Source organism: Neolamprologus multifasciatus, chromosome 15, assembly GCF_963576455.1.
Source record: "Neolamprologus multifasciatus chromosome 15, fNeoMul1.2, whole genome shotgun sequence".
NCBI classification, from domain to species: Eukaryota; Metazoa; Chordata; class Actinopteri; order Cichliformes; family Cichlidae; genus Neolamprologus; species Neolamprologus multifasciatus.
The window spans coordinates 21652806-21679189 of record NC_140453.1 but is presented as its reverse complement, the minus strand read 5'-3'; the positions used below and the strand labels follow the sequence as shown (position 1 = coordinate 21679189).

At 40.4% G+C, this 26384-nt stretch overlaps 2 protein-coding genes across 3 annotated transcripts in view; one reads left to right on the top strand and one right to left on the bottom strand.

The window, feature by feature from the left end:
• Window positions 1-5931, top strand: part of znf512 (zinc finger protein 512) — an 18504-nt gene extending 12573 nt beyond the window's left edge. The window contains exons 16-17 of one of the 2 annotated variants that reach the window (XR_014869627.1): window positions 153-4581; window positions 4822-5931. Coding sequence is in view for 1 of the 2 variants with exons in the window: in XM_085134277.1 (XP_084990403.1) it covers window positions 153-917 (765 nt within the window). In the remaining variant the exon portion in view is untranslated. Of the gene's footprint in view, window positions 1-152 lie in introns of both variants that reach the window. The other variant, XM_085134277.1, reaches the window with a different exon arrangement.
• LOC146502034 (uncharacterized) lies at window positions 5633-26384 on the bottom strand. Its single transcript, XM_085133309.1, has 7 exons — window positions 26154-26384; window positions 25622-25916; window positions 25116-25326; window positions 14766-14852; window positions 10521-10725; window positions 10096-10191; window positions 5633-10008 (listed from the first exon to the last, which is right to left on the bottom strand). The coding sequence occupies exons 1-7, from the start codon at window positions 26212-26214 to the stop codon at window positions 9956-9958; spliced, it is 1008 nt and encodes a 335-aa protein (XP_084989435.1). The 5' UTR covers window positions 26215-26384; the 3' UTR covers window positions 5633-9955.

The window sequence follows — 26384 nt, the reverse complement described above, 5'->3', positions numbered from 1 at the left end:
TGATGTCTCAGACTTGCAACAGCAGAATCAGACTTCTTTTTGCAAACAGACGAGCTGCCCCATTCTGGCTTATAATGCAATAAATAATAAATAATGCAAGTTTAATGTATGTCATATAATAGCACCTCTTCATGCTGCGTGTATCTCAACAGGATTGGTTTGTGACGAACAAAAAAGCCTCCAAGAAGTTTGAGAAGTTCCTTAAAAACCAGCCCAAAGAGGTCGTCCGTAATGTGGATAAGCAGACTGTTGATCAGTACCACCATCATCACCTGCAGCATCATCCTCATCATCATCATCAGCAGCACCATCAACAACACTCACATCACCACCATCAGCAGCAGCAGCAGCACCAGCTCCAGCACCAGCCTCTGCAGCACCCACTTCAGCCGCTGCATCACCTCCAACACCAAACTCAGTACCTCCATCCAGAGAGGCAGAACCTTCCTCCACAAGTGGACCCCCAGCCCCAACAGCCGATGCTCCAGTACACCAGTTTGGAGCCTCCTCCGGGGCCAGTGTGGGTCGATATGGACCACAGAGGAGCCGTGCTGGGGCCGGAGCAGGTCCCGATCGAAATGGAAATGGCTGACAAACCTGAGGAGGACAGCGGTGGGATGGTGAAGGATACAAGGAGAGGGAAGGAGGAAAGAGGAGTAGATGTAGGGGAGAGGGGGAAGGCTGATAAGAAGCAGAAGGATTGCTTCACTTTCAGCGGTAGCAGCAGAGGCGGAGGTTGTGGGCGCAGCAGCAGCAGTAGCAGTAGCAGCAGCAATACCGGCAGCTCATCGAGCGAATCGGAGGTCGAGCAGCAGGAGCGGCAGAGACAGATTGACCAGTGGAGCTTGAAACGACCGGGCATCATGGGCCTCTCGCTGAGGCTGGAAAGCGACAGAGAAACATTTAAAAAGACCTAAAAATCACACTTTCCTTCACATTTCAAATGTCTGCAGCTGATTTGAATGGAAGTAGAGAAAAAAAGGTGAAGCGAGAAAAACGTCTGCATAAGTTTTCCACAAGACAAACCTGTGAGATGGCAGCTGAGACAATTAAATTCACTAACCTTTCGGAAGTGATGGTGGATGCCTTGAAGACAAGCTCTCAAGCTGTGAGCGTGGAAAGCTCAGACTGCTCGTTTCCAGAGGCTGTTTCTGTCTTGAAATGGTTGTCGTTGTATAACCTTGAGAAATGTAGTTTATCGTGTGTTTATCTGTAACAGATTGTTTCCACCAACTTTAATTGTCTTATTGTTTTAAAAGGTTTCATAAAACTCTTCTTGTCTTTCATGTTTTGATTTAAATGGTAAATGGCCTGTATTTGTATAGTGCTTTACTAGTCCCTAAGGACCCCAAAGCGCTTTACACTACATTCAGTCATTCACCCATTCACACACACATTCACACACTGGTGATGGCAAGCTACATTGTAGCCACAGCTGCCCTGGGGCGCACTGACAGAGGTTAACCTGAACAGAGACTGCCAGGTGGAGTGTTTACTTGTACTTGTCTAGTCACGCTCTCTGAAGACATTTTGTGCCTCTCGAGTATGATTAGTATAACTTCATACTACTCATCACTTTTAATTATGACTGATCACCATCCTTGGTGAAGTAATGTTGGATCAGGATCACTGGCTTGGATTCTTCTGTCTGTCTGATATTGTTTTCATTTCAGATTTTTTTTTATATAATTTTGTATTTAGTTGCCATTCTTAAGTGAAACCTGCTGCCAGTTTACAGACTTTTGGGCATGTACATGTGACATATAAGTAGCAATGAAGCAAATCTAATGTAAAAGGAAAGAAATGAAAATAACATTGTATCAACTAAAACTTTATTTCCTAAAGTGTACTGGAAACATCAGTACTATTCTTATTAAGTGCAAAACAGCTTAAGCAATTAATCGTGTCCATTGTATGACTGCAACTCATCTCCATCAGTTACAGAATATAATGAGCAGTCTGAAACCACGTATCACCAACACATCTGAAAATTCCCCCCTAAACTGAATCTCTTGATCCAGATAATGTTCTGATAATTTCTTGAGAACTTGAAGGCCATATTACACATTTATTTTCTTATTTTGCTTTTAATATTAATGAATATATGGCACAAAATGTCCAGTTTTTCGCTATAATCACTTCTAAACTGGGCCCGGCCCTACCTCTGGTAAAGATTTCATGCGCATAAAATCAGTAACATTTTCCTTAATCCTGTGAACAAACTGACAAATTAACCAAGCACACAGCCTCCTTAGTGGAGGTAGCTACAGGATGTACCCCCTGTTAATTAAAGCTCTGTTCTTGTAGGATTATTTGATGTAACCTGTGAAGTGGGAAACCTTAGAAAATTTGTTATGTACCAAGAAACAGAAACAAACATAGTTTAATTTGTTTGCGTAGAAATTAACCAGTGAGTGACATGACGTGATTTTTTGTTCTTTTATTTTTGTTGAAATGTAGAAATCCTTTATTTGCCAAAACCTGGTTCAACGTCAGCAGTTAAAAATAATCTTAACTCAAGTTATGCGTGTGTTTCTTTATTGGGTTTATTAGATAGGTGCAGTGACGAGTGACAGGAAAGTGGAGGGAGAGAAAGACAGGTCGGATTCAAACCTGGGCTGGCCGCTCCCAGCAACACAGTGTATGATCACCTATACCAAAAAAAAGAAAAGAAAAACATCAGTAAATGTTAAAAACAAATATTTTGTCTCTTCTTTATTTTACATTTTTTATGTCACATTTGATTATGTTGTGCAGACCTTCAGTCAGAGTGCATGCATCCTCCCAGCTCTCCTTCACTGACATAAATGCAGCTGACTGGGATGTGATGAATGGAAGCTAACTATCATGTAACATGAAGGATATTCACTCTTATTTAACCGACAGCATGTAGCCTAATGTTTATGTACTCTGTGTTTTGTATCTCCTACAGTGGGAAATTGTCACGTCAGTCAGTTCTGTGATGTTTTCCTATAAATGTGCATATTTTTTTTACTAATTTATTTTGAATGTATAAATGTGTTTAGTTCTTGTTTCTCCCATTTCTTCTGCACTCCCATAGAGCTGGATAAATGAACCGTTTAACACAAATTGTCTCTTAATCAGTGAAATTATGTAAAATGAAAAACACCCATGACTGTATTTACTGTGTTTGATTTTTTTTTACCCTCCATCAGATGACTTTAGGATGAATAGTTGGTGTTGTTTAAGTCTCAAATTAGAAAACGCATTATTTTTTATTTTTATTATTGTTATTCTCTGTTAATTTTAAGTGTTGGCGAACATTTGGTTCTGAGTTGTGTCGGGACCTCTGCATACTCACTTGCAAGTCTCTTTTTTCTTCATTTTTAGACTGTTAAGACTGAAAAGTCTTGAAAACATTAATTTAACTTTAGTTTTATATCGGTCTTTGTCACTAACCACTACAGATTTCTTTTGATGGTGTTTGTACGTAAGAGGGAAATAATTATAAGACTTAAGTCGGTAGTTTCTAATCTTTGTGGGTTGTGATCTCATGAAGTGAAGCCAGTATCTACCTTCATGAGAGATTGTGTTTTCTTTGTGGTCACTTTATTAGGTACACCTGTCCAATCTTAATTCGATTCAGTTCAACTCTCCAAATGTAAAGCCTACTTTCTGTCTAAAATATTGAGGGTTTGCTTAATATATGAATTCTTTTGTAACATAATATGATGGACGAAAACATTTTTGTCATGATGAGCTCTATAATAAACACAATAGCACATTTCTGATATTCTTCAACATAATCTACACATAAAAGTAGATTTTTTTTAGAGCTCAACTAATTTACAAGATAACTGATACTGATAGCTGCTGGAGCCAAAACAGTAAAACACCTGTGACAAAATAGCTTGAATGAATTAAAATAGCTCAACAAAATAGCCCAATTAAAGAGAAAACAAATGAGCTCAATTAAGCTCAACAGGTAAAATTATTAATATTTCTCCTTCTTTTGGGTGTTCACTTTTGGGGGTTACCACAGCACATCATCCTCCACATTCTTAGCCTCTAGGGTAGGGAGAGAGCCGGTGTCCTGCAGGTTTTAGATCTCACCCTGGGTCACCACACCTGAATGTGAAAATGATTAGTTCATTACCAGGTCTCTGGAGAACTTCAAGACATGTTGAGGAGCTCAATTAGCCATTTAATCAGCAGTGTTGGATCAAGGACACATTTAAATCCTGCAGGACACTGGCTCTTGAGGCCTGGAGTTCCCTACCCCTGCTCTAGGGTCACACCAACTATCTCCCTCTCCATCCATAAAATTTTTCTGGGTTCTTCTTTTTCCACTTACCTTTCAGCTCCATCATCATCATCCTTTCTCCATGGTCCCTGCTCTGCACGTCCAAACCCTCTCAGCATTACCTTTCTAACTTTGTCTCCAAACCTCTCAACCTTTGATGTACTCATTTCTAGTTCTGTCAATCCCCTAAATACAATAAAAGAACAACAATACAGTATAAAGCTGAAAAGAATTCAGTTAAATAGCTCACATTCAGTAACTCAAAATAAAATAAAAGTGACTTCCTAAATGTAGCAAAAAGTGTATACGTACAGCTCGTTTATGATGCTGAAAAGGGTAATTTGGGGGGATTTCATTCAAAACTTTCCAGTAATGCCTTACAAAAGCTTATTACTCCTAAGACACTTCTGAGTCACCATGACCTACTGTACTGTAATGCTACTCTGCTACAGGTGCTGCAAACAGTGCTGATAGTGGAGAGGAAACAACTCCTAAACTTACTAAACTCTAAATGACTCTGAACACCTTTATCTGCTTTATGTTCAATAAAAATAAAGTTCTGATATGAAATCATATCAGTCAGCAAACTGTATACGTCAATATATGTGTTACAGGTTAATACAGGGCAGTAACGTCATTGAACTGGTACATTCATCAGGGTTTACAGAGCTGTTGTTTTGAATTGCTAAAGATTGCACAAAGTTACCTTATCAGTTGAGGTGAGGCGTTGATGTTGTGGTTTAAAAATATAAAATCAATTTCAAACCAGTCTTCAGACAAAATATTAAGCAAAGATTAGAAGGACTGTGTAAAAAATTAGACAATTTATGTTTTATTATTTCTCCCCCGTTTTTATGGCAGTCATATTTGTAATAAACTTTGTTATCACCCTGCATGCACTTTGGCATGTTTCACAGCACAAATGAAAGCAGCCTTTTCTATTTGACTAAACATTTGACCTATTTAATAACAGAAGCTCTGCATTTCATGGGATAACACCGAAATATGTTTTCACTATAACAAAACTATTAAGGTCAGTGTGGTTCAAACTTTGCTTTTTCCTGCTGTCTTCCTGTCCTTATATTGTAGACCAGCATCTGTTAATGCTGGAGCACAACTCTGACATCTAGTGTGAGTTTTTATTCTAATTTTTTCTGTTCCATTCAACTGGAAAGAAGTAGTGAGAGGCACTCGAGATTTCCATTTGATATTAGTAATGTAAACATGATTTGATCTTAACCTCCTCCTGTTAAGTGATTGATTTCTAAGAGGTTTCAGTTCAATGGTCATACTAGAAGTAATGCTGGGAGCTGAAGTAGTTTATTGTTGTTGAAGTGTTTTTAATGAACTGACAAATGATAATGATGAAAACTGATATCTTGTGACTAAACTTTTAACCCTCTTCAAAAAAAAAAAAAAAAACCAGTTCAATATCCTGTATTGTCCAGGCCAGATTTAAATAAAGGTTCAGTCAGTTAGTAGCCATGTAACATCTGTAAACAGACCAAGTGATTGATTTTTTTAATTTTATGAGACATGATTTTTATTCAAGTGACAACATTCATTCAACAATTAACGCCACATTGTTTTTATTAGAAGTTATGTGCTGCTGTTTCATAGTACTGGCAGTGTTATAACAACAGATAATAAAGATTTATTCATGCTCATTCTGTGTCTTAATAATACTGAGTGGAGGCTGGCATAAAGAGTGATAGGTAAAGGATTAACCCCACTGCATCCCCCAGTAGAAATGCCTGTCTTAATTCATATCTTTTAAATCGTGGCTCTTCTTTCTTGACTGCAGCAGTGGTATTCACATCTCAAATCATCTCAGATTATTGCTCCATCGTTGAAACTTTAACCCGACAAATTTGGGGTTGGCTCTTCCTTGACATCTTATTTGAACTGTGGCTGTGCATCAGGCAGGTTTGAGGAGTCCCAGTCCCAGGCTGCTGGACACTGGCGCCACCGGCACCAGTGCTCCAGCATTAACAGATATACAGGTCCATTTTCTTTACTAAATGTACCTGTATATTGTTTACATGTTTGAAATAAATTAAAAAACAAACAAAGTTAATGTCATTAACCAATTAGGACCAGAATAAAACACAGTGGACCTCTAGACATCATTGTCTCCAAGGCCAAAACAACAAAAACAAAAAAAAACAACTGAGGCCACACTGTTCGTACAAAAAACAAAGACTACAATGGCTGAGCTCCCCGTCTCCCCTCTCATCTGCCCATTCTGATTTTGACCCTTCACCAGTATGTGGCAGTATTGAATGGAAATTTGGTTAATTTGGTTAATAAATAACTGTGCACAGAATATAATAAAATAAAAACAACTTGTGAATTTTACTCTCAGAGCTGAATGAGAAAAACAAAGGTGTATACCTTATAAAATATTTGAAGTTAATTGTCTTGTTAGATAACGCTAACCGCACAGAAAATAAGGTTTTGGTTTGTAAATATGAGAAAACATCAAAAGTTAAATGTTTTAAACATCAATGGAGTCATTTCTGTGCTGGGTCGATGTTGAAGGTGTTGATCCGTAGAGTCTGACCCTACACACTGCTCCCCGGGCGCCTGATTGGTGGCTGCCCACTGCTTCACTGGGTGAATGAGTTAAATGCAGAGAGACAAATTTTCCCACAGGGATCAATAAAGTATACATTATTATATGTTGCGTACTGAGGTTATACCTCATTATGTCAGTAGATGGAGCTGTTCAAGCCCATACACAGCTCAGACATAAATGTGAATATAGGTTCAGCAATGTGAGGTGCCGTAAGGGACATTATTACTGAAACGCTCTCACACAGACTACTGAAATGCACTCACGCACTCCACTGAAACATGAGGCATTTCAGCTAAACAGGAAGTTGTTTCCTCACAAGGAAACTGATGGAAAAAGTGGTACATTTCAAACAACTACGAGGATGTCTACTCAGCAACCTGCTAGTACAGCGGTCCTCAACCTCTTTTTTGCACCACGGACCATTCATTTATGGCCGACAATATTTTCACGGACCGGCCTTTAAGGTGTCGCGGATAAATACAATAAAATAAAACCAGTACCGGTACCAAAAAAAAGAAAGAAGATTTATTCATAACACATGGGAAAAGACCCAGGGAAACAGTTAATAATATAAGCGATATAAAAATAACGATAAAAAATGATAAAAACCTTGAAAACCACGAATGTCAAACCGGACATTCAAGGCATGGGTTTAACCACTATCTGTGCCCCATTGCATAAAGTCAGGCTGTCATGCAGTTTTGTGGATGATGATATCTGCCTTGGTGTTCGTCCTGCTTTGCCACTTGAGGGCGTACATGTGATTTTGGGGAATGATTTGGCTGGAAATCGAGTCTGGGCTGACAATTCTTTACCTGTTAAATCTAGAGTTCTGAATGAGTCCCATGAGTGTGAACAGGGTTTTTCTGACCTTGCAGCTTGTGCTGTTACAAGGGCTGCAGCTAAAAGGGATGCAGAGCCTGTAACTCAAGCAGAAGAGTGTCAGGTTGAACCAGATTTGATTGTTCCTGAATATTTGTCAGTTTCCCAGCAAGAGTTAATTCAAGCACAGCGTGCTGATGCTTCACTGACTGAGCTGTTTCACAAAGTGCAACCTAGTGATGACGCTAGAAGTGCGGCCTCTGGTTATTTTCTGCAGCCCACTGGCCATCACACTCAACTCTTGTAGCCCGGTACCAAGCGACTCACAGAATGGTACTGGTTCAGGGCCCGGGGTTGGGGACGGCTGTGCTAGTAGCCTAAGTGAAGAAGCTGCATTACTTAACAATATATTAGCTTCCTTGAATCCAGGAATGGATTCAAGGTGCAACGCGGAATTCGGCAAGGATGTCCTATTTCCCCTAAGCTTTTTATATTGGCAACCAAACTGTTAAAACTATTAATCAAGAATTCAAGGAATATCAATTTTTAATAAAGACTTCAAAATAAGTCAATTCGCAGATGATACATCTATTTTTTTGAAAGATAAATCAATGGTAGAGAAAACTAAATCTCTTAATATCAAAAAATGTGAACTACTCCCGATTCATACAAGCTCTGACTCCTCAATGGCTTTGGTTAGAGTTGAATCTAAAGTTAAATATTTAGGGCTGATGATATCTAAAAACCTAATTAGCAGAGAAGACACTAATATTTCTAACTGTATCATGGAGATGAAGAAATCACTTAGCCACTGGTTAAGCAGAGACCTCACTATTTTCAGCAAAAAACATCCTATCTAAAGCTGAAGGCATCTCCATATTGATTTATCCTTGTCGCTCTCTATACATCTCCTCTAAAAACATTAATAAGGCTAACACAGTTATTTTCCAATTTTTGTGGAGGAATAAAAGCCATGGTTCGCACCCTTAAAATAAAATGGTTAAAATCCTGTCTGTGACAGCCAGACTCTATGTGGTTCCACATCCCACGATCCTTGTTTAATAAAATAGGAGGATTAGACTTTATTTCATAATGTGATTTTGAGGTAGATATCAAGATATCGAACTTTCCCAAACAGACTTTGCAATGATATTGCACGAGTAAAATGATATTTACCCACAACTTCTCTCCTCATAATTCAACCTTATGGAATAATAGGGTAATAACACTTAATCGGAAATCAATTTTCGAGAGCAACTGGTTTAACAAGAAGATTATATTTATAACAGATTGGTTGGATCAGAACGGTGTCATTCTAAGTTACACAGATTTCTCAGAAAAATATTGTCTAAACTTTTCTCAAAGAGAATATAACAAATTTGTAAACTGATCCCACTGCCTCTGCTTCATTTGATTAAAAACTTGTACAATGTACAATAATTTCTCATCAGTGCTTTCTAATTTATTGCTAGGACAATGTCAGCTGTTTGATAAAAATGCAATAATAAATGTATTAGTAGTTTCTGCAAAGACAAAATATTTCATAGTTATGACAAACGGTTATGGTATGGATCTAATTTAGTTATTTCAGATACACTGGATTAAGCATACTCGAAATTTATGAAATGGCCTATTCTACCTAAAGTTAAAGAAACACACTTTAAAGTCATAAACAAAATTAATCTAATGGCAGAATTTCTAAAAAATAGATTTGGCTTTGAGGTGGGTCAGTGATCTTTTTGTACTGATGAAAATGAAACCATAGATCATCTTTTTTTTTCTATGTCCTATCACACAAAGCTTTTGGTGTGACTTTAAAAATAGGTTTTCCCTAAAAATTTATGATGTGCAACCATTTGAATTACATCATATAATTTTTTTTATATGGATCATCTAGCGTTGGGTGTCTCAAACATTATTAACATCATCATACTTTTGAGTAGATATCGCTAAGCCTTCTCTCCCTGGTTTTATTAATGATTTTAAGATATTTTTTTCTTTGCCAAAAAAGACAAAAAGCAAATATGCCAAAAAAACTAACCAGGATATTGCCCATCTCCTGCTATTCTAAATTGGACTTATGCTGAAGCTAATATATTGTTAAGTAATGCAGCTGCTTCACTTAGGTTACTAGCAGTTTGCTGAGTAGACATCTGTGTAGTGGTTTTATTTGAGATCTACCACTTTTCCCTTCAGTTTCCTTGTCAGGAAACAACTTCCTGCTCAACTGAAATGCCTTGGTTTTCAGTGGAGTGTGTGTGCGTTTCAGTAATAATGTCCCTTACGGCACCTCATACTATTGAGTGTTTAGACTCAGTGTTTTCTTCAGTCTGTGTTTTATTTCCTGAAAAGACAAAACAAAAAAATTATAGAGCAAACAGTAAAACTCAAAGCTTTTTATGTATAAAGTTTCATCTGTGAATGTTCTCACCTTTAGATTTTGTCCACATGTTGACTGTAACAGCAGATATTAAGAGTGCTGCTAAACCCACAGACACGATGATGCATCTCAACAAATACAGACAATCTGAAAATGAGCAAAAATATTTTTGCTTCAACTTTTTGTTCAGTGCAAAACTTATAAATATATAAATATAAATATTTCCAATGTGTTAAAAACAATCAATTTTCTAATATGTAGTGATGAGGTTTGAGTGTGCTTTTGCACTGTGGAGTTTCTAGCTACAGTAAATTTTATTCTAAATTATAAATAAACACCAACAATGGAAATGATAAAAATCAAGTAAATGTGTTTAAAAATATATTATTAATAATATTTCTTTTTTGTCTGTCATGGAAACAAAACAAATGTCTGTCAAGACAGATTGCACACAAAGAGAGAGATTCAGCTACTACCGTCATGTTCATGATTATTTGATGCTGTTGTCAGTGTCCCCTCTGATGTCTTTACTTCTTCTTTTGTTGCCCATATGTTTATTTTTAATGTTGGTTTAATTGTTGGTTCTGTTGTTGATTTTCTTTTGGTGGACATCACTGTTGATGATATGGTCATATTAAAGTTGATATCTGAAGCTAAAGAAAATTCCACACAGACTTCACAGTTAATGTTTTAACTTTAGATTTCAGTAAACCACAACTGAACTGGAAAGATTTAAAACATGTAAAACAAAACACTGAATCTCTCCACACACAGTTAAGAGCCAGTCTGAAATATAATACATAAATAATTATAAATATATAAATATTAGACTTTCTCCTCCGTGAATCGCAACCTTATCGTGGTGGAGGGGTTTGTGTGTCCCAGGGATCCCAGGGGCTATGTTGTCTGGGGGCTTTTGCCCCCTGGTAGGGTCTCCCATGGCAAATTGGTCCTGGGTGAGGGACCAGACAAAGAGCGATTCAAAAGACCCTTATGAAAAAAACACCGAGGGAACAGTTTACCCTGCCCGGGATAGGGTTACCGGGACCCCGCCCTGGAGCCAGGCCCGGGGAGGGTGCCCGAGGGCGAGCGTCTGGTGGCCGGGCCTTAGTCCATGGGGCCCGGCCGGGCACAGCCCGAAGAGGAGACATGGGCCCATCCTCCCGCAGGCCCACCACCCGCAGGAGGCGCCATAGGGGTCGGGTGCATTGTGTGCCGGGTGGCGGCCAGGAGCGGAGGCCCTGGCGGACTGACCCCCGGCTGCCAAGACTGGCAATAGGGACATGGAATGTCACCTCTCTGGTGGGGAAGGAGCCTGAGTTAGTGCGTGAGGTTGAGAGGTACCGGCTAGATATAGTCGGGCTCACCTCTACGCACGGCTTGGGCTCTGGAACCAGTCTCCTGGAGAGGGGCTGGACTCTGTCTCAGTCTGGAGTTGCCCCTGGTGAGAGGCGGCGGGCTGGGGTGGGTATTCTAAGATCCCCTCGGCTTGCTGCCGGTACGTTGGGGTTTTTCCCGGTGGACGAGAGGGTTTGTTCCCTGCGCCTTAGGGTCGGGGAACGGGTCCTGACTGTCATCTGCGCTTATGCGCCGAGTGGCAGTTCGGAGTACCCAGCCTTCTTAGAGTCCCTGGGGGGGGTGCTGGAAGGTGCTCCACCTGGAGACTCTGTTGTCCTGCTGGGAGACTTCAATGCTCACGTGGGTAACGACAGCGAGACCTGGAGGGGCGTGATTGGGAGGAACGGCCTCCCTGATCTGAACCCGAGCGGTGCTTTGTTATTGGACTTCTGTGCTAATCACAGTTTGGCCATAACGAACACCTTGTTCGAACATAAGAGTGTCCATAAGTGCACGTGGCACCAGGACGCTCTAGGCCGTAGGTCGATGATCGATTTTGTAATCGTATCACCAGACCTGCGACCATATGTTCTGGACACTCGGGTAAAGAGAGGGGCTGAGCTGTCAACTGATCACCACCTGGTGGTGAGTTGGATCAGGTGGCGGGGGAGGACGCTGGACAGACCTGGTGCACCTAAACGCGTAGTGAGGGTGTGCTGGGAACGACTAGCAGAGGCCCCAGTCCGCGAGATCTTCAACGCACACCTCCGGCAGAGCTTCAACAGCATTCCGAGGGAGGCTGGACCATGTTCAGCGCCTCCATTGCCGAAGCTGCTGCATTGAGCTGCAGCTGCAAGGTGGTTGGTGCCTGCCTTGGTGGTAATCCCCGAACCAAATAGTGGACACCAGAGGTGAAGGGAGCCACCAGGCTGAAGAAGGAGTCCTATCGGGCTTGGTTAGCCTGTGGGACTCCGGAGGCAGCCGACAGGTATCGACAGGCCAAGCGGAATGCGGCTCGGGCAGTGGCTGAAGCAAAAACTCGGGTGTGGGAGGAGTTCGGAGAGGCCATGGAAAAAGACTTTCGGACTGCCTCGAAGAGGTTCTGGCAAACCGTCAGGCGTCTCAGGAGGGGAAAGCGGTGCTCTACCTGCACTGTGTATAGTGCTGGCGGAGCGCTGCTGACGTCGACTGAGAAAATTGTCAGGCGGTGGAAGGAATACTTCGAGGACCTCCTTAATCCCACTGACGCGTCTTCCGAGGAGGAAGCAGAGTCTGGGGATGAGGGGAATGACCCGCCAATTTCCGGGGGCGAGGTCACTGAGGCAGTTAAACAACTCCTTGGTGGCAGAGCCCCTGGTGTTGATGAGGTCCGCCCCGAGTTCCTGAAGGCTCTGGACGTTGTAGGGCTGTCCTGGTTGACACGCCTCTGCAATGTTGCGTGGAGATCAGGGGCAGTACCCGTGGATTGGCAGACCGGGGTGGTGGTCCCCATCTTTAAGAAGGGGGACCGGAGGGTGTGTTCCAACTACAGGGGGATCACACTCCTCAGCCTCCCCGGGAAAGTCTATGCCAGGGTGCTGGAAAGGAGAGTTCGTCCGCTAGTCGAACCTCTGATGCAGGAGGAACAATGCAGTTTTCGTCCTGGTCGCGGAACACTGGACCAGCTCTTCATCCTCTCGAGGATACTTGAGGGTGCATGGGAGTTTGCCCAACCAGTCTACATGTGTTTTGTGGACTTGGAGAAGGCATTCGACCGTGTCCCTCGGGGTGTCCTGTGGGAGGTGTTGCGGGAGTATGGGGTGTCTGGCCCATTGCTACGGGCCATTCGATCCCTATACAACCGTTGCAAGAGCTTGGTTTGCATTGCCGGCAATAAGTCGGACTCGTTCCCGGTGGGTGATGGGCTCCGCCAGGGCTGCCCTTTGTCACCGGTTCTGTTCATAATTTTTATGGACAGGATTTCTAGGCGCAGCCAAGTGGCGGAGGGCTTTCGCTTTGGTGGCCTCAGGATCTCATCTCTGATTTTTGCGGATGATGTGGTTCTGTTGGCTTCATCGGGTGATGGCCTCCAGCTCGCACTGGAGCGGTTCGCAGCCGAGTGTGAAGCAGCGGGAATGAGGATCAGCACCTCCAAATCTGAGGCCATGGTTCTCAGCCGGAAAAGGGTGGAGTGCCCACTCCGGGTCGGGAATGAGGTCCCGCCCCAAGTGGAGGAGTTCAAGTATCTCGGGGTCTTGTTCGCGAGTGATGGGAGAAGGGAGCCGGAGATCGACAGACGGATTGGGGCTGCAGCTGCAGTAATGCAGACGCTGCACCGGTCCGTCGTGGTGAAGAGGGAGCTGAGTGTAAAAGCGAAGCTCTCAATTTACCGGTCGATCTACGTCCCTACCCTCACCTATGGCCACGAGCTGTGGGTAGTGACCGAAAGGACGAGATCGCGGATACAAGCGGCGGAAATGAGCTTCCTCCGAAGGGTGGCTGGCATCTCCCTTAGAGATAGGGTGAGAAGTTCGGCCATCCGGGAGGGGCTCAGAGTAGAGCCGCTGCTGCTCCACGTCGAAAGGAGCCAGCTGAGGTAGTTTAGGCATCTGACAAGGATGCCCCCTGGGCGCCTCCTGGGTGAGGTGTTCCAGGCATGTCCCACCGGGAGGAGGCCCCGGGGCAGACCCAGGACACGCTGGAGAGATTATATCTCTCGGCTGGCCTGGGAACGCCTTGGTGTTCCCCCGGATGATATATAAATAAAATTGAATTGAATTGAATAGAGGAAACAGTGGTGAGATGTTTAACAGTCTAAAAAGTCTCATTTTTGATGATGTCTCCTGTCTGAGGATATGTTCTCTTTATCTTCATACAGACACTCAACTGTGAGTCTACAGTGTTCATATGTCAACACAGAGCTGTTCAATCGGGGCGATCGTGGCTCAAGAGTTGGGAGTTCGCCTTGTAATCGGAAGGTTCACTTTGTTTTTCTTACTCCACAATGGTGTAGAGTAAGAAAAACTTGTTGTTGCTTCTTTAAAGCAACAATAGAAAAATGAACTTCATCACTGTGATCATAATTATTGTGGTGTTTCAGTTTGTTGTTCTAACAGGACAGTTTGAGCTGAAAACATTAAGATGTAAATACTCACTGTTAATAACAGACAGATGAATAATAATGTCTGGACCTTCTTGTGATCCTGTTGCTGTTTTGAACTGTCTGCAGGTGTAATGACCAACATCCTCATCTGTGACCTTCTTTATAACCAGAGAACAGTCTGCAGAAAGACTCAGCCTGTCTGATTTACATTTAGCTTCTTTATTCTGCCCAAGTTCAAAGAGTTCTACTGTGGTGCTTGAATGACTGAAGATCCAGGTAGTACTGTTACAGTTATGCTGACCTTGTAACGAGGTGTTACAAGGCAGAGTAACAACATGTCCATGTTCAGCTCTGACAGTTTGATCAGTTTGATGTTTCTCAGTTGTTCCTGTTGAGAAAAAGAGAGAGAAATGTAAAACATCAAATATGTTATGAATATGAGTGTTATGTTTATAATGTGAAGTTTATTTTAAATACAGCATAAGTTTCAACTTTATCAGCTCAAGTCAAAAAGTTAATCATGACGGTCTGAGTTAAAGGAAGAATAAATAACACTTGTGATAATAATGCAGTTTATTAATCGAATGTGTTTCTATGTACACTTACCTTTAAACTGAAGCATCAGTGTCAGTAATGAAGACATTTGAATCCATGTGAATGCAGCCATCGTGCTTCTCTGTCTCTCTCAGTCTCTGTTATTGCTCTCACGTATTCAAATGAGACAGTCTCAGCATGAACACAGCATCAACTTCCTGCTCACTTCCTCATAGTGACATCACTCCTTTACTCTCTCTGAATCTTTATGATACAGATCTGAAGGTATCTGTATCTGTCCCTCTGTCTTAATGTACTGTAGATATAAAATTTGCTAAATCTTTTTTAACATTTAATAACTTTTATACTTAATCTCTTTTGCAAACTCCCCTGTTTTTCCTTTAAAGGACTGTTCAACAGTGGAAAATATCTTGATCAATAAAAGAATACAGGAAGTTAAATGTGTGAAGACTGTTAGATGAGATAAGTGTTGATCTTAATGCAGCTCTTCTGTACATTTGGTTTATTATTAGAAAACAGTTTCCATGGTGATGGCTGTCTGCATACATGAATGAGGTGAATGTTCAACTTCTTTACACACCATGATTTTACCTTTAATGCTCACAGTGGAACTTGAAGATACTGGTGCAGTCACCACTGTTAGCAGCTCTAACAGTGGTGACTTCACCAGTCACAAGGACACAGATGAGAGGTGTTAGTGGTCAGATACCTGTTATTTCTAATTTTTCTCAGTAGTTAAGAGGAAGTGTTTCAGTGAGAATGTGGGTTCAACAGCAACAGTTCATGTTCATGATGACCTGATGAACTTCTGACACACCTACAAGTGTGTGACTGAACTGTCTTTAAGTTTCACACCTTTTTTACCACATAGCTCATCCGTTAATCCGATTCTTTAATGCAATATGGGTATAATTTGCAATTATATATAAATATATCACAGGAGATATATTTATATGTTATTTAGAAAAGACTGTTTAGAGTTCAGTTCGAACAGAGCTGTTTAAAGTAGCAGGGTAAAGATTTAATACTGAAGATTAAAGAACAGGAAGTCAGACTGGAGACAATAATAGTTTTTTGTACTGTGGTCTGAGGTTCATGGATCAGATATGTGTGAGATGCCAAAGAGAGAAAGAGCCACAAAAGATACAATAAAATCTCAAATACTTTTGACCTTTTTGATTTATTTTCATACCCCCAAATTAAAGAAAAATAGTTACAGATAACATTAAAGGTATAATATAGACCATTTTACGTAGTGATGGGCAGATGAAGCTTCATGAAGCACTGAAGCTTTTCATCCAATTGGTTCACCCCAGCGCAAAGCTTCTTGAAGCTTCATTTGCTCTAGTAGGACACCTACTGGACGTAAAAATATTAGTTGGCATGAATTTGAAGAGTGTGGCCTTTTGCACAACGCCTGTAAATGTCAACAACAAAAGGAGTGTGTAAAACATCTATATTGTAGTGATGGCAGTATACTGTGTATATTTATACTGGCAGTATGGGAAATGATCATTTGGAAATGCTTAAAATGGAAATGATCATTTACTGTGAGGTGAGGTGTGGTTGAGGTGTGGACAGTGGTTGTGCTTTTGTAACGTTCAGGTATGGACAGCTACACACTGAGGCTCAGTCCTGCTTGTTCACATTTTATTCTGTAAAAACTAAATTTTCACTGCTTTTATGACCTTTTTAGTGGGGAAAACATAGCTAGGATTTAATGATTTAACAAATCTTTTAAATCCTTAGTCCTCCACAATGCTAAATGGCTGGGAGTCCTCAATCACCATGCTAACCAGGTCTTCATCTATTTGAGATTGTTCTCCTGAGGAAAGACAATAAAAACAAAGCACAAATATAAATATCACACACGTCACTTATTGCATTGTATAATATTGTTATATCATTTAGTAACATTACTGCATGTTATATTATCATGGCATTTGATGGCTCACCTGGTTTTGCTCCACAATCTGTGTTCCCCTTATTCTCATGCAAAGCTGGACAGCAGTGCCTAAGCATGGATGAGGTGTTGTTGTTATATCCCAGCTCCCTGGCACATAGCAAACACTTCACCTTGTACAAAAGTAAAGACAGCTTAACATATGTTTTATTGCACCATCAGTATTATGAAAATACATCTTCTGTAGAAATTTACACAACTTGTTGGGAGGAATAAAATCAAAATGTTCCCAAACAGGGGAGGACATCCTCCTCTTCTTAGCTGGCTCCATTCTCTCCTGACTTTCTCTCCTCACTCTCATGAACCTCCAAACTGTCTCTAACTCTCACTAACCGCAACTCTCCATCAAACACCCACATTTTTGAATGAAGTCTGAGGGGTTTATATCGCTGTCATATCTCGCGGCAAAGTTCGAACCGCTTCATGAACCAGTCACGTGGTACAGCCGGGCAGCGAGGCTTCGGACGTCATCATTTTCAGCTCCTCCCATAAATGAAGCAAGCCTCGATACGCGCTTCGCGGAAACGTCCCCTCAATTACTCGACACACGCTTCGAAGCCTCGATACAGAACGTCACATCACTAATTTTACGGCCCTGAGCCTCGAAGGGAGCGAGACTGCTTTTTTTTTTATTCAAGCAAATCCAAACGTGCTAGGACTCGTGGATGATTGGTTACTTGGAGACCTGTGCCTGCCCTCTTCTATGCAAACTGAAGTGTGACAGTGCACGCAGGTGATTGGCTACCTGGGGATGCTATGATACTCCAAGAGCCAATGAGTGGCTGATTGTGTCCATCTGCGGTTATAAAAGGCTGAAGATCCTTCACACTACAGGGCTGATGCTGTGCCGTGTCCTCCTCACCTGCCGCTCTTTTTGAACTTTGTTTGTTAAACCCGGTATATGGTTGAACTTAGTTTGATTTGAGTTTTGTGATGCTAGCTTGCCTTAGTTAACCCTTAACGTTTACTTTTTTTCTGTGTTAATGCTTTAGGTGTTAATTGGTTGCCCAGTGGTCTTTTGAACAGCCCTGTCGGTCCTTTGTTTGAAGTTTGCAATAAAACCTTTTATTTTACTCAGTTTTCGTGTGAGGGTTCGTGTATGTTACTCCCCTCCTGTCCCCTAGCAGAGGGGGTGCTAACAACCTGCTAATAGTTACAGTTACTGCAGCTCAACAAGAAAGACCAGAGATAAAATGAGGAATAAAGACTAGCAATCAACTACAAAAGAAGAAATGTAAACAGCAGTGATGAACATGTTTTTCTGATCTTAGTCTTCTACCTTTTGTTGTACACTAAACATCATCAGCCTTAGCTTAATAACCAGCAAGGAAAGTACCAAAAATCTCAGAAATACAGTGTCTCTTTATGTCTGTCTCCACGTTGGGTGAGTGTTGAGTAATTGCATATGAGAGCATGAGGGTGGGAATGGATGTCTGTATCTGTGTGTGCCTGTATGTCTGTGTCTATATGTCAGGTCGGGTATCAGACGCCACCTCTCTGGGGACATCTCAGGACCTCCAAGGTATGGAGGCCTATCTCCCCCAACACTTCCCCTGCCGGTCACTCTGGCACTCTGGATGTCTGGAGTCTTGATCTCCTCCATACCTGCTTCATGCCCTGGAGGACGGGGCAGTGGCCCCCCACACCCTCTAGCAGATCATTACATGAAGGAACCTTTTAAAAACAAACGCGTTCATGCTCACAGGTGTACACACGGGTGCTCACACACACAAACTACACCCTTTTTGGCTCCTACCTCAAAGCACACTGTGCACTGTCGATATTACGTGCTGCACAATAATGTTTAATATTTAGTATTTACTGTTATATTCACATAGATCATCGTGATGTTGTTTATTATGTTGCTCTTTTTTTTCCTTCTGCTTGTTTTCTCTTTTTTCTTTCTCAACAGGTGATCCAGGTGATTGATATATGTATTTTTTGTCTGCTTATTTTGTTGTTTTTTGCCCTTTATCCCCGTCCCTCTTCCCCGCTGTTTTTCTTTCCCTTTCTTTCTCCCATTTCTTTTCCCCAGTCAAGTCTGTCCCGTATTTAACAAGTGAAAATAAACTCAAATAGACCATTACGGCAAGGCTGGGTAGGTCCATTTGGTAAAGTAAATCCGTTGGGCATCTTTCTTCGCCTTTAGACAATAATTCTGATGGCAAAAGAGCCAAATGGGACAGAAAAAAAAGAAGAAGAAAAAAGAAAAAAAAAGAAAACCAAAAATCTTACGAATCCTACTCTCAGAGCTAAATTACAAAATAACCATGTGTAGAGCTTGTGATATTTATCATAAATAAATATGGGATAATTTATTATCTGAAAAAATGCATGTGATGTTTTGTCTTCAAAATATGAAAATAAATCAAAACTTTTAAACATCACTGGATTATTTTCTGTGATCAGTCAATGCTGAAGTTGTTGATCAGTCTGACAGAAGCAGAAGAGTCTCCACTGTTTCATAGTTCACTTTACCGTCATCTTTATCATTATGAACCTGTGGAAAACAGCATAGCACACTTGTCTGTTTACAAATACCAGATGAAGCTTATACATAAGTTCAATGAGGAACATCTGTAATCATTCATCGGCCTGCTTTCCTGTGTGTTTAGCTGCTTGTCTGTAATTCACATCATGACCACTTTTCCATTCTGTCATTCTCAATACTGATGTAATTATTTTCGGCTGATCGTCGCCTCGCCCACCTTCTTCAAACCAGTCAGCCTCCACTCTGTTTAAATCTGTGCTCTCTGTCATTCTGCCTTTCAGACTCTCATTCATGCAACCCACCTCTTCCCCATCCCCACCTCACAGATGTCTGAGTCAGAGCTTCATCCAAGCCTCAGTCTTCATTTTCACCACCACCAGGATCCAGACTCCAGTGGCTGCTGTTCTAAATCCTATCAACACTGGGATTCAGTTCTGCCATGATGGGTTATCAGAGTCTAATCACCAAATACATTAATTTATCTATCTAAATAAATCATGTTCAGTTATTTCAAGTGATCTCTCCTTATTGAAATGCCCAAAACTCTCTTTGCTCTTTAAATACAAAACTTGTTTAGGCTTAACTTGAGTTTCCAAGAGTCAGCTAAAATCAGGAGGTACATCAAGACTGTCTCAGTTAAAGGAAGAATAAGGAAGCAACACTTGTGATAATAATGAACTTTATCAACTGAATGTGTTTCTATGCACACTTACCTTCAAACTGAAGCATCAGTATCAGTAATGAAGACATTTGAATCCATGTGAATGCAGCCATCATGCTTCTCTGTCTCTCCCAGTCTCTGTTCTTGCTCTCAGAGATGAATACAGCATCAACTTCCTGCCCACTTCCTCATAGTGACATCACTCCTTTTGTCTCGTGTTGCTGAATGAATTATTTCTTTTCATAGCTTTTAACCATCCTTAGCTCCATCTCTCTCCCAGTGTACATACAAAATGAATATTATCTTTAAATTTTATCGTTTATATTTAATCTTTTTTGCAGACTCCCCTGACGTCCCTTTAAACGGACTGTACAACAATGGAAAAATTTGTGATCAACACTAGAAACGGGGAAGTTAAATGTGAGGTAGGTGTGGCATTAATGAAGCTATTGTTTACATGTTGACTTATTATTAGAAAACAGTGTTCATGCTGGGTTTTTTCGGGACACATGAAAAGAGGTCAAGATACAAATTCTTCACACACCAGAATTTCAGTCTTAATGTTCGCAAGGAAACAAGATAGTATTGCAGCAATGACCACTCCCATTCTCCCATTCTAGATACTCTTGAAACCACGTCAGCCCACAGTCTGACAGCAAAGAGCTCTAATGGGGTGATACGGCACTATGAGGTCATTTTTCATGGCTGGAAGCCCAGTAGGTAGGAGTAGACCCAAAAGCAGACTAAATGGACAGAAAGATGATGACTTTAACAAAACTTTATTGAACACAGTGAAATGAGATGTGACATGGAGAACTTAACTGAAACAGAGAGAAGGTGGTTAAATCCAGAGCTAAGGAGAGGCTACATACCCACGCAGTCGCATGGACCTCATAGCACAAGCATACTCCCAAACTACTATAAGAGTGTTTTTTTTATTATTATAAAGATTGTTTTGTCAGTTATGTTTTCAAATGTCAAGATGTCAAACAAAGGGAGAACACACTATGGCTCATGTTCAAACAAAGAAAGTTTGTTCATCAAAAATGTATTAATCAAACAGACATAACATTGTTATCCCCTCCTCTCCCCCACAAAAAATACACGTTCAAAGCACCACAGTGGTAGCCCAATATCACACAGAACTGTCACATGATATTAAACAGAAGCTGTAAACTCAGCTCTGTAGAGTGGGCAGTCACTATCAAGCAGTTCATATCAAGTTGTAGATTCAAGCTGCTTTTCATGCTTTTGTCCACAACATGGCGCCAAAGAGCACTGTGTTGAAAAGCTTTGAGTAATGAACCCTTTTTCATTACAAGCTTCACTGATTCTGAAGGATTCATCACTAGCAACCAACTAGTTGGCTGATTTTTCAATACTTTGTATGTGAACTCTTGCTGAATATAATTCTGGATTTAAAAGGGAGCCAATGAAGAGAAGCTAATATAGGAGAAATACGCTCTCTCTTTCTAGTCCCTGCTGTATCATTTTGGATAAACTGGAGGCTTTTCGGGGAGTTTTTAGGACATCCTGATAATAATGAATAACAGTAGTCCAGCCTGGAAGTAATAAATGTATGAACTAGTTTTTCAGCATCACAGGGTATTTCTAATTTTAGAGATATTGTGCAAAGAAAGCAGTCCTACATATTTGTTTAATAGGTACATTGAAGCATATATCCTGGTCAAAAACAACTCAAAGGTTCCCCACAGTGTTACTGGAGGCCAAGGTAATGGCATCCAGAGTAAGCATCCAGATAACATTTAAGTTATATTATGCAGCTTAACATCAGTCACTGACTGTAAATGTCATTAACACTCATGTCTTTTCCCTTTCAGGAGAGACAGAAAGCAGAGATAAGGAATGGAAAAAAGTGTGAAAATTAACAAACAAACTAGCTTCTAAATATGAGATAAAACTCTGTTGTTTTTTTTTACCTGACAAATTTCGCAACCAGAAACATGATCTGAATGAAGTTTTGTGCCGAACACATCTGCTTTGCCAAGAAGAGCTCAGTAAACTTGTCTTAGTCCTTCTTTTTATTTAATTTACTTTATTTATTTATTTTATTTTTTATGCTAGTACAGGGTGGGCCATTTATATGGATACACCGTAATAACATGGGAATGGTTGGTTATATTAAAGTCCTGTTTGTGGCACATTAGTATATGTGAGGGGGCAAACTCCTCAAGATGGGTGGTGACCATGGTGGCCATTTAGAAGTCGGCCATCTTGGATACAGCTTTTGTTTTTTCAATAGGAAGAGGGCCATGTGACACATCAAACTTATTGGTAATGTCACAAAGAAAAACAATGGTGTGCTTGGTTTCAACGTAACTTTATTCTTCATTTGTGGCCATAGTTTGAAACCCCACATGCATCTATGTGTGTTTCTGAATTTCTGAATGTCTGTCAGTATGGCTGATTATGTGTGTGTTTATGTTTCTGTATGTTTTTACATGTATACTGATCTTCAATGTGCAGCTGTTATTTGAACTGTGAAGCATTAACTCTTTGTTTTGAAAAGTGCCATTTAAATAAAGTTATTACTGTTATAATAAATTAAACTGCACATGAAAACAAGTTTAGGCTTCTAAATATGAGAGTAAATCAAAACGTAAATGTTTTAAACAGCAGTGGATTCATGTCTGTGCTGAGCTGATGATGTCTTTGATCAGTGGAGTCTGACAGAAGCAGAAGAGTCTCAGAAGAGAACTTGAAAATTATATACTGTGCAAAACAACATACGAAGTCAAAATTGAAGAGACGGGCATTATCACTTATTTTGAAACCAAAGAAAAACATTTTTGTGCCATTATCAATATTTCAAAACTCATCCCCATTATTGAATTTGTTTTTAATTAAAGTTGACTATTACTTAAACTCTCTTAAATTAACTTCAAATAAAAAAGGTTTATCACTGATCGAAATTCACTTAGAAATCTTCAAGAAATAAGCTGTCACAGATACAATTTTTAAGTACAAAGCTATTATGAAGTTTGTCAACTCCCAACTCTGTCATTTTTTTTAAAATCTTTATTTATTAACCCTTTGTATTTTCATTGTATTGCTTATTGTTACTCTTATCTGTCCTGTATGTCTACTGTACAAAGTGAACTGGAATGACTGACTGTTCACTTTACAATTTTCAATAAAGTTCTGGAAGAAAAAAAGCAGAAGAGTCTCAGATGTTTTTATAATTCATAAAGTCTGGACCTTCTTGTGGTCCTGTTGCTGTTTTGTACTGTCTGCAGGTGTAACGACCAACATCCTGATCTGTGACCTTCTTTATAACCAGAGAACAGTCTGCAGAAAGACTCAGTCTGTCTGATTCAGGTTTGGCTTCTTTATTCTGTCCAAGGTCAAAGAGTGATACTGAAATCCACGAATGACTGAAGATCCAGGTGGTAGTTGAGTTCCTGTTGAGAAAAAGAGAGAGAAATGTGAAACATCAAATATGTTATGAATATGAGTGTTATGTTTATAATGTGAAGTTTATTTTAAACACAACACAAGTTTAAGTTTCAATTTTTTTTCAATTTTTCTTACTCTTTGTAATTTGAATAATTATTCTGCTGCAAAACAAACAATAATATTAATTACATATATTTTCTGTTTATCTTTGGTTCGGTCCTATTATCATTCAGCGTATACAAAGAGAAACAGTTACAGATAAAATTAAAGTTGTAATATGGAGAAAACATCAGTTACTGTCACTCCCCTCATCTTAACAAGTGACAGAGAACAGATATTATTATTTATCATCGATGGGCAGCACAGCTCACCACTGCCATATCAGAGTCCTGAAGCTTTAATCCTTTACTGGTGACCTCATACACATCATGCATTGCTGTTTTCTGTGTAATTCTCATGAAGGCAGATGGTAGCAAATGTTTATTTGCCCTTGTTGTCCATCCCAGCAAAAACTAGGAAAAAAGAACAATAACAGTTTGTTATAGCTCAGTCTCCCAATGCGCCTGGAAAAGAAAACAGTTTAGTTATACTACACTTTACTACACAAGGTGTTCAGTACTGGGGTCAGCCTAGTCAAAGATCTAAAAAATACATCTCCACAAAATATCTCCACAATTAAACCATCCTTGTGGGGAGATCACTACTGTCATGGTTTTGAATGAGTCTCTATTAATCCTAAGGTAGTTTTTCTACTGATAAAATGCCCAAAATACAAAGTTCACAAAACGAATAAACAGAGTTCAAAACCAACTGGGAAAACCCAGGCAGGATAAGAGATACTGAGGCAAAGACTGAAGGAAAGACAATGCTTATAAATGAGGGTACCATGATTACAGGAAGTGGATGCAGTTGGATGATGAAATGTAGGTGAAAATAATCAAAGACAATTTGATTAGTAAAACTAAACACAAAGACAATAAAACAGTGAAGTGAGAACCATAACTAAAGGTGGGAACAGACACATGAATGAACTTCACATAAGAAAATTGGCACAAGAAGATATGACAGGAAACTAAGGGAAAAAATTTAACACTGAAACTGAGACTAAACTATAACAACTACTAAAGTCCAAAATACTCAACATTTTGTTCATAATAATGAATATGGGCATCAAACAAGACACATAATAAACTACTGTAAACTATCATTCAAGATCATATTTACAGTGCACATACAGGTATATTGTCACAAAAAGGCCCAGAGGCCGAGTACCAAAACCAAACCCACGTGCAGAGAACCCAAAGCGGAGGCTGAGGAAAGGTTTTAACAATTTTATTAACTAGCACAAGGATGATATTTACAATGGCACTTGGCTTAAGGCTTGACAAATGGGGTGTGGGGGTCTTGGCTAGGAGAGAGGAATAAAACAAGGTGACAGGTCCAAGAAAGCAACGGGAGCTGGGCTGGTGATTAGGTACGGTATGGAAGAGAGGAGAGCAGTGTTAAAATCGTAGCCAATGAGGAGTTCTGGAGAGGGTGGAAGCTATGAAAATCTTCCTCTTACTGTGCAGGTGGCTGATGTAAGTGTTGAAGGAGAGGAGGTGCGGTCCGGGTGGGTTTGGTGGTGTGTGTTGGCTGTCCTGAGGGGTGAAGGTTCCGTGGTAGTGTAAGGGCAGGAGGGCAGGCAGGTGAGGCAAGGAGATAATTCCAAAAGCAGGCAGGTGAACCAGATTTTCAGGATGAGTTGTTCAGCGTTGTGGAATACTCGGGAGCAACTAGAACACAAGATCACAAGTAAGCAAAGCACTTGAGACTTACTGGCATGAAATGTGAGGCCTGGTTACTAACATAGGGTAGTTGACGAACTGGTGAGGAAGCAGTGTCAGCGAGCAGCTTAAATCGCCAACCTAGTTGCCTGAATCAGCTCCAGGTGAGGGAGGCTGTAGGCCCTGCCCATGGGTGGATACCATGCTGGGACAGCAGAGTCTTTTCTGTTTTTAATAATCATAATCTACAGAAATAAAAAAAAAAACTGTATTCAACCATATATTCATATTAATTAACATTTAAAGTTCCTTGTTTCTATTTATGATCCACTTTAATCTGTGAATACAACCAACATCCTGATCTGTGACCTTCCCTATAACCAGAGAACAGTCTGCAGAAAGACTCAGCCTGTCTGATTTACGTTTGACTTCTTTATTCTGCCCAAACTCAAAGAGTGATACTGCTGGCGTTTTACTTGAATCACTGAAGATCCAGACAGTACTGTTACAGTTATGCTGACCTTGTAACGAGGTGTTACAAGGCAGAGTAACATCATGTCCACGTCCAGCTCTGACAGTTTGATGTTGCCCAGTTGTTCCTGTTGAGAAAAAGAGAGAGAAATGTGAAACATCAAATATGTTATGAATATGAGTGTTATGTTTATAATGTGAAGTTTATTTTAAATACAACACAAGTTTAAGTTTCAACTTTAGTTTCCAAAAGTCAGATAAAGTCAAAGTTCATCATGACTGTCTCAGTTAAAGGGAGAATAAAGAAGTAACACTTGTGATAATAATTCAGTTTATTTATTGAATGTGTTTCTATGTACACTTACCTTTAAACTGAAGCATCAGCATCAGTAATGAAGACATTTGTATCCATGTGAATGCAGCCATCGTGCTTCTCTGTCTCTGTTCTTGCTCTCAGAGACGAACACAGCATCAACTTCCTGCTCACTTCCTCATGGTGACATCACTCCTTTTTTCTTCTCTTGCTGAATTAATCCAGCTCATAATGTTTAAGCATCTGTATCTCCCCTCTCTTAATGTTGATATCAAATGATTAA